The sequence below is a fragment of the Plectropomus leopardus genome, chromosome 18 (genome assembly GCF_026936395.1).
Source record: "Plectropomus leopardus strain MGB_pleo_1.0 chromosome 18, ASM2693639v1, whole genome shotgun sequence".
In the NCBI taxonomy this organism is placed as follows: Eukaryota; Metazoa; Chordata; class Actinopteri; order Perciformes; family Serranidae; genus Plectropomus; species Plectropomus leopardus.
The window spans coordinates 23,188,846-23,204,814 of NC_142193.1; the positions used below are offsets into that span (position 1 = coordinate 23,188,846).

At 39.8% G+C, this 15,969-nt stretch overlaps 1 protein-coding gene across 19 annotated transcripts in view; it reads left to right on the forward strand.

Annotated features, from left to right (window-relative positions):
• cacna1aa (calcium voltage-gated channel subunit alpha1 Aa) overlaps positions 1-15,969 on the forward strand; it is a 101,222-nt gene that overhangs the window by 10,843 nt on the left and 74,410 nt on the right. For all 19 annotated transcript variants that reach the window (XM_088069199.1, XM_088069189.1, XM_088069190.1 and 16 more), the window contains exons 2-3: positions 10,764-10,870; positions 11,156-11,295. In XM_088069199.1, the coding sequence (XP_087925325.1) occupies positions 10,764-10,870; positions 11,156-11,295 (247 nt within the window). The remainder of the gene's footprint in view (positions 1-10,763; positions 10,871-11,155; positions 11,296-15,969) is intronic.

The window sequence follows — 15,969 nt, forward strand, 5'->3', positions numbered from 1 at the left end:
ATCGCCAAGGAAGCACACTGTTGTCTTTCAGGCCTCTAAGTGTGTCAGGAGCAGGTTTTTTTTCCTCATATGTCGTGCTTCTGACCAGGCCACCAACCATGTAACAGTATGTAAAAGTGATTAAGAGAGACAGACAGGCAGAAAGTGAGACACACGCAGGACACACCATAGAGACCAAATGATTGAGAGAGGGAGGGACCAGGGTGTTTTTGGGTGGATGTGGAGAGTCACTGATCTACGTTCACTGCAGAATCTAAATTATTTATTGGCCTTTCTCCAGCTTGCATCTGTCAGCTGAGAACTACACAGACTTAATATCAGCTCAATTTTTTTTTTTTTTTTTAGCACTTCCATAAATTTGTATTTTTTTACAAGTCAGTCACAGTCTGTGAGTCAGTTGTTCCTATGCTGCCCATTTGTTCCCCGTTCTTTAATTTGGAAATTTACACAAATGCACTATTACAGTGCACACTCTGCTCGTATGGGAGCTATCTCTGTCTCCCCTCAATGTCGTCACTTCCACGAGTCTATCTTTCACATCAGGTTAGCCTAAAAATAACAGAAGCTGCTTGAAAAGAGCACTTTTTATTCACAATACCTGTAGAGACAAGTTAACAGCATTATTATGGAGCATGTGTGTGTGTGTGTGTGTGTGTGTGTGTGTGTGTGTGTGTGTGTGTGTGTGTGTGTGTGTGTGTGTGTGTGTGTTTTTTTATCATGCAACAAAGGCTGGGCAAAATATTGATATTATATTGATATGATATGCTACTAGTTACCGTCTTAGTTTTTGCATATCATCAGTGTTGTCTCTTTCTGGTTTTGAAGGTTGCATTACAGTAAAGTGATGTAAGTTTCTGAACTTAACAGACTGTTAGCAGATTATTTTCCTTTACTCAGTCATTATACTCACATTACTGATTCTCATTGTGTAAATATTTTGTGGAAAGCAGATAGTCATCCCCACAATATTGTTGCACTTTTGATATCTGAAAATTTGGTCAAAAATATTGTAAAAGTTTGGTGCCCTGATAGCTCACTGTGTAGAGTGCATACCATTAAGGCCTTACTGCAGCACCCATGGTTGAGTTTTGCTCAGGGAATTTTTCTGCTGGTCCTACTCTCATATCTATCTCTAACTATCATTAAAGCATTAAAAATGTCAAAAAATATATATATATTTTGAAAAATATGGTGATACTAGATTTTCTCCACATCGCCCAGCCCAAGTTGCCAAACTGTTAACCCTTTGAAACCTGAGCAAGTTGGCTTGATTTCTCTCAAATTGACAGAAAAAAATGGTAAATTTTGAAAGAACAGGAGGAAAGGAAAGACAAGAGTTAGAGGGATGGGGTAAAAAGCTGTTCCTGCTCTGCTCCTAATATTCAGCTGGAGTAGAGAAAGAGAAGAGTGAGATGGACTATGGAGTGACAGAAATAAAGAAAGGAGGGGGCAAGTCAGTAAGATAGAGACATTACAGAGAGGGGTAGACTAATGAGAAACCATAGACAGAGAGAGAGAGAGAGAATCAAACTGCCTGTCTGCATATAAATCATTTAACACAAAGCGGTGGAGAGTCGAACACTCAGGGTTGGCCAGCTACACTGCAGCCAGGGCACACACACAAACTTGTTTTTGTCACTTGGACAGACTTTGCACTGACTCATATTTGTTTCGTAGATGCTAGATTCTTCGTCTCCAAATCCGAGGTGAGTTTCCTTAAAGTGACTGAACAGATTTTTGTCTAGAACTAAACACACATTCTGAGTGTTACAGTGAGCGCCTGCCCACCCCCCAATACAAACACACACTTTTTACCTCTGTCCTCTTTCTCTCTCCTCCCCTCTCTCTCCTCTCTCTTTGACTGATAGGAAGTGAAGTTTTGTCGTCTCCTCTCACGTTTCACTACCTGTACTTTTTGTCTTTCGCTCAAAGCCGATCCATCATTCTTCCATTTTTTTTCTTTCCCATCCACTGCTGCTCCACTCACTCTTGTCCTCCCTTTAATTGGCTGCTCCCGCCTTCTGCAATGCAAAATTTTTAAAGCATTTGTTTGAAGTTTTGGGGGATTTTTTTGCAGAACATCCTGACAGCTGCAAGTCCTGTTAAGTTTAGTTTGCACATAATCGTTGGCAATAAGAAGTGCGTCTCTCTGCATATGTGTTATGATTCCTCTGTGTGTGTGTGTGTGTGTGTGTGTGTGTGTGTGTGTGTGTGTGCGCGCGTGTGCGTGTGCGTGTGTGTGAGCCCTCTGGGCTCAATCTGCCTACCTCATACCTTTGACTGTCTGGTAATAAATGTGTGAATTGATCTGTATCCTGAGTCCCTACAGGCAGACTCAGCACTGAGGTTTGCATGAGCACGCACGCACTCACACAACCACACACATACATACGCATACACAAAAACACAAATATGCACAAGTACACACTCCCAGAACTAGAAACCAAATTGAGTTCATAAGAAAATCTAATGTATTTAGATTGTCTTAGATTTTTTTACACGTGGACAGTAGATTTTACTTTTCTCATTATGTGATAAATGTATTTGTCATCTGTAAGGTAGTCTTGGGAACTGGGAACTGATTAATCCGAAAATACTTTTAAAATATAGACAATCTGGTCATTTAAAAGATGTTATTTTGAGGACATGACTAAAAATAGTCCCATTCCATTTTAAACGGCATCATCTTTACTATATCTTCAATTTCTAATATTGCTCATCTGCACAGCGTTGTTTTACTTTTACCTTGTGTCTGTGTGTGTGTGTGTGTGTGTGTGTGTGTGTGTGTGTGTGTGTGTGTGTCTTTTACTGAAATTCATCTCTGTTTCCACCGTGTTCTTATATAGAAGTGGAGGAACACTGAGGTCATTCGAGGTAGTGAGGAATCTACATTTCCCTCTCTCTCCTTCTGTTTCTCTCTGTCTGTTCCCGTCTTTCCGTTGACAAGTGGATTGATATTTTATTCACATTTTTCAAAATTGCACAGAAATTATTTTGAACGCTGGCAAGCAGAAAGTCTCTAAGACAATCCTCCATCCACACAGTAGAGAGAAACTGGAGGTGCAATGAAGTGCTTGGGAGGAACGGTTCACCAGTAGCAACAGAAAATGACAAGCTACACTGTTTTCGGATTGTAAATTGATCCTCTAAAATCTGATTAATGCATTGTGCTGGCTGTTTTTTGATATACTGCAGATGGGTGCCCTTGTAACATATATGGCAATTGAGAAATGGAAGCAAAATCAATATGGAAACATGCTGCTGTGTAGCAACTAGGGCATAAATCATAATAGACATGTTGGCTTACCTAGAATACAGAAAACCTGACAAGCAATTAATATGTTGCCAGTAATCAGCTTTGTTAGTTTTTAACGGTCAAATGATGATCAGAAAGTCTTGTATTTACTTTTTGATCTGTTGACAACATACCTACTGTGCATCTGCTAACTCATGCTCACTGGACGCCCATGTATGCTCATTGAATGGAAGATCATGTTTTTCTCTTTTTGATTTTTCTTTGTTACTCCTCTCCCTCTGCATTTTTCTCTTTCCCCTTTTTCTTAGCTGTGCATTCTGACTCTGTTGAATAATTCAGTCTCAGTTGCTGGCTAGTTTGGATGTGTGTGTGTGTCTTTGAGAATGCATACGTCTGTGAGTGTGTGTGTGTGAGAGAGAAAGGGGGGTGCAGTGACGTGGGGCAGAGCTATTTTTGGGATTCGGATACGTGGAAAGAGAGAAAAATAGAGAGAGGGAGAGAGTCTGTGATGGATCGATTTTTTCATGCCCGTGTTCTTTAGTCACGTGCTGCGGCTGTTACTAGACAAACCCTGCTGGAAACCTGCACTCTACCTGCAGGGTGTGCTGGCACACACACACACAAATACACTTACACTCTGTCAGTGAAAAGCAGGCGAGCGCAAACAGTTAAATCAGCAAGCATTGTCAGTTATGCAAACACGTTCATACTTTCCCCCCTGCACCACCTTTCTGAACATAGAGCTCATGTTAAAAAGAATGTCACATGCTACAGTGATACTATACACACAGGCCACGGCACATACACACACACAAACACACCACCGTCAGCATCTTGTACAAAGTGACAACTCGGCTATATGTGGGTGGTGAGGGAGAGGCAGTGGCAGGGGTGAGATAGAGACACAACATATGCCGTATGGAATAAACAGGCAGAAGAAGTGGGCGACTGTAAAGAATATACACTCTGATTGATGCTAAATCAGACTGAGAGAGGCCAAGCAGGGCTAAACTGGCCTTCGGGCACCCCCATTTGTTTGGCAACGCAGTCAAACATTGGTGCCAAAGTGGGATAAATGTAGAATCATTACATTTTTGTGTAGCAGAGAGGCACAGGCATATGTTTGGGCAGTGCGTTTTGACAGTTTTGATCCAAGTTGTTGTTATGCTTTTGGTTGAATGAAACAGCAAAAATCATAGGTTCTTGTTTTGGAGGAGTATTGTCACATGATAATGCAACAGTGGAGGACATTGCTTTGCTGTAAAGGGCCTCCGCTATAGGTAGACACAAGCAAAGTGATTTAATGCATGTCTGTGTTTTGGAACGACATGCAATGAATGTTAAATGATATAATATCTGCTTATTACAATGTATACTCCATATACAGTATTCTGGATTTTTAGATTCTCAAAAGCTTGGAAAGACAATAACTTATATCTATATCATATTTTGCAAATGAAAATGTTGTTAAATGTGAAAATGCAGTGCAATGTTTTAAATATGAAGAGCAACTCTAACTGTGATTAGAGAGATTCTATTTAAAATATATGATGCAGGAATAAAATGAGGCGCTTCAACCATGTCTCTTATCTTCTATTGCTGCTGATTATCAAAATAATTAGATGGGTCTCATCCACAGTGCTTAATCCCATTCATTTTATCAAATCAGTGCTTCTGAGGGAAAAGTGACAAGAAAATGAAGTAATCATTCGAGCTGTTCTGGCAGTGCTCTTCTGCATAATGTAACAGGACAGAGAGGGAGAGGGAGACAGAGAAAGAGAGAGGGGAAGGGAGGGGACAGGCAGTTAGGCATATTTAAAAAAAGTGACAGAGAATAAGAGAGGCTGCCAGTTATGTGTTCAGTTTTGTTGTATTTTCTTGTTTTTGTCTCCTTAAAAACAACACAATGCATTTACATGTAGCATAAAGACATTCATAGATTATATTTAATGTTGGTTAACAACATTTTTTAAATGTAGTATATGGGGCTGCAAGATATGCAAAAAATGTCATTGCAATTATTTGACGGATATCGCATCACTATTTGAATAAGAATTGTAATTTCGGCATTTCCTTGTCAGTGAAAGAAATATAAAATGATGATGATGTGATTTTTTTTGATGAGGTCTGCACTAAAAACAAGCATGTTCTAGAGGCATCTCTGTAACACCACAATGCTTCATTATTTATGATATGTTGTGACACATTTTAACTTTATCAGTTAGCCTATTTATTTAGATATTGCACCTGGTCATATTGCCATATTGCCATTTCACTAATGTTTTGATTATTTGTGTAGCCATAGTGGTATACCTAAAACACCAAGAGTACCTCCGTCAGTACTGGGCTGCACAATATGTGATTTCTTTATCGTCATCGCTATGTCAACTTGCACAATAAACATCTTGAAAGACTGTAATATTACAATTAGGGATTTTTTGAGTTAAAAATTAGCAACAACTGCACTTAAAAATATAAGTGTTCTTTGATAATTGGTGTCCTCTTTTGTGTTCAGTTCAATGTTATATTTTAGCAGTATACTGGAGTAGAGAGACAGAACAGGATAAACTTTAATATCTATGTATCATAAATGATATCTTTATTGCTATATTCAACAACGTTATTGCATATTTTGCTCATATTTTGCAGCCATACTTCATATGACGCACAAAAAAAAGATATAGAAAGACAGAAAATTCTGGTTGGCAAGGGATCTATTTTGTCCTTGCTCTCATAGCTCCATTATTTTTCATTTTTGCAAAGCCAGACTTTATTCACAACAAAGTTTACTTTATAAACTATAGACTATGATTAGATTGCACTATATGTGAGCCTTTTTTCATGACAAGCATATCAAAGCAAAACATTTAGCAAATGTTTCACAGTAAACAAAAAACTGGTGTTTTATCAGAAATAAACTCAGTAGATAGTGGGTGTCAGAGAAAGGCCCATACTATCAAGCTTGGTTTTATTAATAGGGAAGCTGGCACCTTCCCAAAGGGTAGCAGCTGGTCTGGACTCTATTGGCAGGCAAGTGGAGTGTAAGAAAGTGGTCTAGTGTTGGTCTGCCTGTGCACAGTGCACATATGGCAATATGGCACGTGCATGGATGCAGCGGAGAGAGGCATGGCTATGGAGGCTTCTGAGGGGTGGGCATTTTCACAAGGGTAGTGTTGCATGTGTACATACAGTATGTGTGTTTTCATACGTGTGTACCTGCCAAGATGCTGGCAAGTTTAAGGACTTCCAATTGTGAAACGTGTGAGATATTTTTAAAAAAAATGCACATATGCTCATGTGGTGGTGCGGAAATATGTGAAGTGTTTCAATATATGGCAACATGTCAGGATTGCAGTGACGTTATATAGTGCCGCCTTCGTCAGTGGCACACATACACGGACACATACAGTACATACTGCATGTGACAGTATGATGTCTCCCACCCACTCTCTTCCTTTCATTCCCCCACTCTCTATATGTGTGTGTTCTGCCACTAACCTACTTTCGTCAGCGCATACACACCACTCAGAAGGAGAAAATACCGCAATATTCTCACACCCCTCTGTCATTCTCTCGCTTTATCCCCCATTCAGCACTCCTATGCTCTTCGTCTCTGCCCTTCTCTCTTCCTCGCTGTTGTTTTCCTTCCTCTGCTACGTCCTCCCCCCTTTCTCTCGCTTTTATTCCTCACCACTCACTCTTTTCAATCATGTCTGTGCCCACAGGATAGTTTCTTTCTTTCTATCCCTATTTCTATCTTTCCTACTCTCCTCTCTCATTCATTTAGCCCTCCGTATTTCCCTCCCATCCAACCTTTTTTTTTAACATCCCCTCTCATACTCTTTCTCTTGCTGTCTGTGTCCTCATGCGCTTGCTGACGCGGCATCTCATTCGATATTGAATGGAGATGGCATGATAGAGATAGGGATGATTGATGGGCAGACTCAGTGAGAGAAAAGTGGACTGAGGAGAGATGGGAAGGAGAGATGCAAGAAAATGGGGAGATAGAAAAGCAAGTAGAAAGAAAAATGAGGAAAAAATTAGAAGGAGAGAGAAAAATGTAACAGGAGAAGGGGATATGAAAGCACAGAGGTATGGGAGAAAGAGAGAGGAGGCTTAACAGGGCAGGTAGAGAGAGAAATATATCAGTGTGAAACAGGCAGGGGCTTTACTGAGCTGCAGAGAAGGTAGGAGAGAGTGAACACGAGGACCATATGGAGCGGTGATGGTCAAGGTGAAGAAAAGGCCAGTGGAAGTGTGCATATGTGTGTGTGCGTCATTTGGCTTCAGTGATGTACTTTGAGGGCCTCACTTCCCTTTTCTTGGCGAGACATCTCCGTCTACGACCTACTACTGTCCCCATTACAGTGTGTATACACACACACACAGAGGCACACCTAGACAGATAATAAAAAGCAAGCATATGCAGAACCACGGGTGGAGCGAGACACGAGGGAGGCAAAAAAAAAAGAGAGAGAGCGAGAGAGACCGAGGACAAAGACAACATTAGAGAGATGAAGGGTGGAAGAATGGTGAGAGAGCAGCAAATTATCATCTCTTTCTTTTCCTCATTTCCTCCCTCACCCCCCGATTCTTCCCTTGCTTTTAACTCTGTGATGTTGCTATATATAGATTGATGAAGAAAGAAGAAGATATGTATTATAGAATGGTTTATGGCAGTGAGTGAGTCATTTATCCATACTCTGAATTTGTGTGAATGTGCATGTGTTCATGTGTTTCATTCCAAACCCACTGATGTCGTCACAGTTCGCACTGAACCAATTTGTTTTTGGTCGAAATGTGCTGAACTTTTCAAATTAGGTGTGGGAACCAAAACGAAACCTGTTCCATGTTAGTGGAAAAGAAGTATCAAAGAATTTCACTAGAAGGAAACTCAATAAAATAGCTGACAATAGCTTAGGCTATAAAACAGCTTACCTCAGACAGACTGTCAGATGCTTGTCTGGGTCAATAGGATCCAAACTGTTCACATGACAACCTTTCAATGAACAAATATTTGACTGTCGCAAATTCACTTAGCTGCCAGTATGAGTTGTTTTGATGAGAATTATTCCTAGGCTGGTATTTCACTTTTTCATGTTGTTTATTCGTCATGTCCCCAGTGTGTAAAGGCCTAAAAGAAGAAATAAATACTGTGGCGCCTTGAAACATAATGCAGGACAAAATGTGCCAAATGATCATCATACACATCGAACAGTCGTCCCTCATGGGGAGCATTTCTAATACGCACCATACACACACAATTGTCCCTTTGTCCCTGTGTTTCTATATCAGTCTCTCTCCTTCTTTCCCCTCGTCTCCTTGCTCCTCTCATTCTCTCTCCTTCTCTCTCTTCCCCTTTTTTCAGTCAGCTACACCCTGCCTTCTCACAGCCCAACACACACACACATGCATATACATATATGCATGTACACACACTCACATTTAGACACACACATTGCTGGGGGGCAGGGAGGCTAATTGAGTGGTGCCCTGGGTGTTCTAGTAATGTGTGCATGTGAGTAAAGAGCGGTCAAACAGACGATCACAAACCACACACACACACATTGTGGCTTTGGACCAGGCTAGAGCAGCTTTTTAGTTCCCTTTGATCATGACTGGAGAAACAAACATGCACACTAAAGTCTACACATGTATGCGCTCACTCATACGCACAGGCATGTAACAGACATGTTTCACACACACATATGATGATGTATGTTTCCATAAATAGCCTCTTCTTCCTCTTTGGCTCTTAGCCGTTCAATTTCCCCCTCCTCCACACTACCTTGGGAATGACTCCCAAAGGAAGCAAGCAAGTAGGAAAAAGGTGAAGAAGAGGAGAAAGATTAGAATGGAGTACATCAGAATATAATAGAGTCAAATAGAATAGCTGTAGAAATCCATGATATGTACACATAATCGCAATATTGATTATTTCCATATTCTTGTCTCCCTGTACTTGCCCTTTTCCTTCCTCAATCCATTCCTTTCTTCTCTTGCAGTCATTCATCTCCTTCACACATTTGCTCTCACATTCTTCCTCTCGGTCACTCTCTCTGCGCTCGCTCTCTCTTCTCTTTTAAATGTGACTATTCATCTTGTGACCTTAACGAGACAGGGGGATTGATTTAAGAAGACACCACCAGAGTGTGTATTTGTTCGTTAGAGAGAGAGAGTGAGAGAGAGGGATTGTGACAAACACAATTAGATGTATGACACACTCCCTCTTTCTTTTTATTTGTCTCTCTCGCTCTCTATCATTCTCCCTCACCGAGCTAGCCCATAGACGCTATGTACACAGAGCCGAACGATGATGTCACAATAAATCTCATTCAGTGTCCAGGCATGCTATTACACACTAACACTTTAATATAGCCTGTGTCTGTCTGTGTGTGTGTGTGTGTATGTGTGTATATGTGTGTGTGTGTGTGTGTGTGTGTGTGTGTGTGTGTTTATTTGTTTTGTTTGTCTGTGTGGGTGGTGTGTTACCAGAACATACACTTAGCATATTTAACTGACTCATAATGATGGCTTGTGGGTTTGTGTGTGTGTGTGTGTGTGTGTGTGTGTGTGTAAGCAGGCGGCAAAAGCTGTGAGAGGCCAGACATCGGTCCGTTTTAGCTGTAGCCCTGCTGTCTGTCTGACACGCTTATATTCAGTTTGCACACATTTGACCTTAAATTTTATCTTTATCTTGAGAGGGGTGATATTATGGTAATTGTTCTCATTAAACATTTTTGTTCTTAAAATGTAATTTTATTTACAATGAGTTTTAGAGCCTGGCCTGGCATATAGCCCCATAGGTATATACAGAAATAACACTCTGTAACAACCTCCAGTTTGGTGGTTGTTTTTATTTGATATCAATGTAATTAAAAATATTTATATTTTTAATTTTGGGTGCTTTCCATGTCCTGTCATCATGGCACATGCAGGACTTGTCATTGCATCTACCTTTTGTTATCCATTGGTACATACAGCAAGAATAGATGATGGAGTAAATATTCTGAGTATATTTTTGTGGTAGTTTGCTGCACATTTTTGCGTGTAATTTACGTAATCTTTTTGTGTTTTGTAAGTGATAAAGGTCCTTGTAACGTCAAGAAAACTGATACTGAAATGACCAAAGTGTTTATTTGTTCATGCAACTTTAAGTTTGGCCCATCCTGCCCATCTCTACAGCCACTGTCCTGTCTGATTTGCACCATCAAAGATGTACTGATCTCATGATTTAAGACACATCAATCAACAATCACCTATCTCTCATAAAATCATAATCCATTTCTAGTACAGTACAGTATAGTACATAGTATTATATATGATATTCACTGAAGAGTAATATATTGTAATTATAGCACCTCTTGTTGGAAAGTTATAAAGATGAGGCATATTATGCCATGGCTATGTACAAAAAAAGCACTTATTTTTTATTTGACACTGTATTTATAGAAACTGTTTGTAATTATGTCTGGAGAAGTGTTTGTTCCTTGACTGACCTTCCTCACTCCATTTGAGTGGATGATTTTAGCCACCATCATTGCCAACTGCATCGTCTTGGCTCTGGAACAACATTTGCCTGATGGGGACAAGACGCCACTGTCTGAGCGCCTGGTAAGTTAAGCAGACATGATACAATATGTCAGTATGTGCTCTGACTCCTTATTGATTTTTCTTGAGGAGATGTATAAAGAAGCAGTTAAATAAAGGATTTTTCTCACCTTGAAATATCTAAATGTTCAGTGCACAACAACACATTAGAAACATACGTTCTTACAGATATCAAAGGAATATCCAGTATATAAATACAATATTAATAAAGATCTGGATTCAAAAGTAAAGATACAAATGTTGTATTAAAACCTCTCTCTCTCTCTCTCTCTCTCTCTCTCTCCTCAGGATGATACAGAGCCGTACTTCATAGGAATCTTCTGTTTTGAGTCTGGAATAAAGATCCTGGCACTTGGTTTCGCCTTCCACAAGAACTCCTACCTGAGGAATGGATGGAACGTCATGGACTTTGTGGTGGTGCTCACAGGGTGAGTGGCATGCAAATAGACGAGCCGAGCAAGCATCAATTGCAAACACACACACACACACATACATGCACAGCAAGTACCTGCATGAATGCTCAAAACCACAGCTATGAAAAAATGAGGTCAGAGTAAGATGTGGGTTTGTCTTTTCTCATTCAACTGAAACTGGAGAAAATGAAGTAGTTTGTCATGTGTTTACTGTGTGTTTGTACGTGTGTGTGTGTCTGTGTGTTTGTGTGTGTGTGTGAGTGCCCTATCCTTGCTCCTTTGCCCTAATGAATGGCCCCATTCTGGGCAAGGCAGCAGTCAGATCACAGAGCAGAGCTGCAGGCAGCCAGCAGCCTGGGTAGTGAACAAATGTCACCACAACACACACAGAGTCAGAGGGAGTGGGGGGAGGGGGGGAGGAGGTATGAAGAGATGATTTTCAAAAATTCACAGGTGTTGTAAGCTAAATACAGACACAATCAATGGGAACAAATAGAAAGAGACAAATGAAGAGCGCAAGAAGTGAAAAAAAACACAAGTGCGGGAAGGAGGGAAAAGCTCTTCATTCCAAAAGAGCAAGGGTTTACAACAGTAATTACAATATTAAATAGGACTACAATCATGATTTGGGCAGCTTGAACAGCAAAAATTAGATCACAGACCAACAATGAAAATGTGGTCTTAGGACAGGGTTCCTATGGTCATGAAATTCCTGGAAAAGTTATGAAATTAGAACAACTGTTTTCCAGGCTTGTTAATGTTTTGGATTCAACAGATTGTTTGGAAAAGTTTTGAAAATGCATTGTAATGGTTATTGTTTATCCTTTAAACAGCATTTTGGCTTGATTTCTGTCAAGAACAAGGGAAGAAGGCAATGAGCAATAAAAGAAGAAATGGCCCAAAAATTAGCAAGAAATTGTTAACACATACAAAAAAATGCCTGAAATTAGTAAAAGATAAAAAGAAGGAAAAGAGAAAAAGCACGTAAAGCATACAACAAGGAAATTACCTGGAAAAAGTGCTTAAATTTTTAAATAATTTTGTAAATTAATTTTAAATATGTAATTAGGATGAATTAACCTTAGATTTGTTTTCATTTTTCCTGAGACAATTTTCCCTTTAGCTTTATTAAAATAATTTTCTAAATCTAATCATTTCTTTCATTGCCTTTTTCCCATGTTTTGGAGGGAACAATTATGCATCAATTTGCTCTGAGTTCAAAAGTTTAAATACTTGTGAAAGACATCTGAAAGCAGCACAAGAAAAGGGTTGAAAAATCTTCGTAAAAATCCCAAAACATGTCTAAAATAATGCAAAATGCATTGCATTTAAATTTCCATTTATCGATGCCGGTTTTTGTTGGTCTGGTCTTTTGGCATATGAAGCTGGTTGGCAGCGGGAATGTCTAACTTGTGAATAAAGATGGCAAGCGTTAGGAGTTAACTTATTCATAAATGCCTGGGAAATTTGGGTTTTTAGTCTTTCCTCTTATAGTCATGATAATAGGGTAAAATATTATGGAAAAGTTTTGAAAATGTATTGGTAAAAATGTGTGGGAACCCTATTTAGATGCTAAGTGTCATGCTAAACAATCCTTTATAAGAGAGGAAAGGGCTGAACAGTTTATGATAAAGTTTTGAATAGGACAGCAATGATATTTAATATGAATGCTCAATGAGAAGGTGAAAACAAGGGTAGAGCAAGAAATAAGACACAGCTGGAGGAGTGTGATAGAAAAAGTGGCAATGAGGGGAAGTTAAGACACACGATAGGATTAGCATGATAGAGTTACAATCATAGAGAGGGACCCGGGTAAATAGATAATAAGTTGGATTGACAGAAATAAAAAGAGGGAAGAGGAGCAGAACAATTTTGAGTACACATATATAAACAAGTTTACATTTTAAACTTCAATTATGTAGAAAAGGTGCAGTGATTTGTTTATGTCAGATGGTTCTGTTTTCCCTGCATATGTCTGTCTGATGATTCGTCAATTCACATGATTGTCAAATGACATTCCTTCTTTAAAGACACTTTCTTTCTAATGTAAATATTGCAGTATTGATATACTGTCAAATGCTGCTGTATAGCTGCAGTTTCTTTTAAATGATTTATGTGATTTACATGACTGATTGCATAAGTGATCGGTTAGTGGAGAGAGAAAAACCTGTATTAAATGCCCATGGATATCTTATTGTTGATGTAAGAATACTCTTGGTTAACTGAGCCACGAAACTGGCTCAAATTTGCCAAAGCACTCTTTAAGAAAAGCTTGAGAATTGATTTTTGATGCCTGTCTCAGATTTTTACAACATATGTGAAGGCATAGTTCAATTTTTTTGTGGTGGGTGCTATATTTAGATTTTTTGACTCCTTTACTTTGTCGTTAGACACTCCTTTCCAATGTCAAAGCCAATAGTCTCTTTTGATGAAAACAGTAATTTTACCTCGCAGAACATTGAAGTTGTAATTTCAAATTAACCCTTTAAAACACCAAATCAATAAGGGGTTATTGTAAATTCACTAAATCACACAAAAACACAAACAAGGTAACTGATACAGACAGCGGTACACCAGCAGCTTCCGTGTTCTGCAGGATAAAATGACTGTTTTTGCCAGTGAAGTCTGGTGGCTTTTAGAAGAGTATAGACACATACAACAGTTCCCTGTCAGAAATGGCTGTCTGACGGCAAGGTAAAACGGTAAAAATATATCTAAATATAGCCTACTCTTAAACTGATAACATATACTTTAGGTGGCTAAAATGTGTTTCGCTGCTGCCCCTGTCCACATCAGTACATTGCTTAGCTTCCATGCTGGACTAAAAATTAATAACAACACCACTTCAAAAGGTTTGAACTACCCCCTGAAGGCCTGGTTCTCTTTTTTTTTCTTACCAGCCTTGCAAATTTCACACGATACTGATTCTGTGTATGTAAACAGCAAAGCATTGAGTAAATCACTGCATTTTGACAGCAGTAATGCTGTTACAGTGTGCCATTCACTCATTAGACAACGTAATGGAACTGTATTTCTATAGGCTACTGTTCCCGGTGAAATGATTATGTGGGAGTGCTGGCACAGATTAATATGTTGAGGTCATTGCATGTTTGTGTGCATGCATGTGGTGATTTGGAGAGCTTCGTGGGTTACATAAACCTTGTGCGTCTTTGCTGACAAAGCACCGGGGAAACTGGTGATTGCCCCCCTCTGCCCTCCTCTCTCTCTCTCTCTCTTTTACTCACACACAAACACACAAAAACACACACAGTGAGTGAGTGAGCACTCAGTCTGGCAGTATGTCCTTATGCTTTAATAAGAGCAATCATGATGCCAAGCTCATCTCAGCATGGCACAACAGTGTGACTGTAAGGGAGAAGAGTGAGAAGACGAGTGTCAGCGAGACAGCAGGAAGTAGCAAGATTCAGAGAGGAGGAAGGAGAGAGGTAGAACAGAAGGGTGAGGCAGTCCTTAAAACTTCCAGTAAATGTCTTGTCTCACATATTCCCACCCTCTGTGTTTTATAATCAAAAATCTTATGTTTTGACAATGATACCCTCTGAGCAAGCATGACACAGCACTTCAATAATAAGTGTCTCATATAGGCAAATGCATTGTTGGTGTTGTAGTGGAGACGCTTAGCCAGCATGCAAGCGGTACATTTTCTCACAGTTAGTGACCAGATGAGAGTAAAGCCAATGTCTGTAATGACAACCCATCTCTAAAATTGTGATGGCAAGAAACACTATTTTTAAAGTGTCCTGGCTCAGACATGGAGATCATCCATCATGTTTTTCGGCAATCTAACATTCTTCCAGACAATAGATGGATGCTAGGTTTAAATCCTGTCTTCTTTATAGGTGTGAGGTGTCTGATGGCTTCAGTTTGATCACTGCTCCACTTGGACTGACCACTAAGGCATGCAACCACAATAAAATTGACACTGTTATGAATAGATGATTGCCAAGTTCACCAAAATGGCTTCTCAGAATGTCTGAGGCAAGACAGTTGTAGGATGTACAGTCGGAGAAGTGTCTATGAAGTGACTTGATTGGTGATGGTTGGTTCTGCCTCCCCAGTGGGAGATTGATCATCATCTGTGCGCCACATTGCCATGAAACGCTGTGCACACTGGACACACTGAGTGGCGCAGCAGGAGAAGTGGTTCAAGAAAACTTGTCAGCCCTTAGCTTTAAAAATGTTTTAAAGAACCAGTGTGTTTAGGTTGCGACACACAACACATTGGCCCGATGGTGAGCGCCCTTGTCGCTGCAGTGTTTCCCGCACCACTGTTAACCTTTGTCAGCTTTCTTTTGGTCGATTCAGCGTGTTGAATTGGCACCCATTGGTGAACCAAATCACTCTGATTGGCTGTTCAGCTCAGTGCACAAGAAGTTGGCTGTCATTTTGATGTGTTTCTGTGCAACTTTTTGGCCAAGAGATGGTGACGTAAGGCAACACAGCAGGGGTTTTTCTTTGCCGCTTGTTCTCTGCTGTCGGCTTGGTGTGTCACAACCTTAAGATTTAGGTGGATATATTGGCGGAAAATATATATGATTTCATAAGTATGTTTTCTTTACTGTGTAATCAAATGAAAAATAAGAATCGTGCTATCTTTACCTTAGAATGAGATGTTTATTTCTACTGAGGGAGCAGGTTCTCGTTTATGGAGATTGCCATGTTGCACTG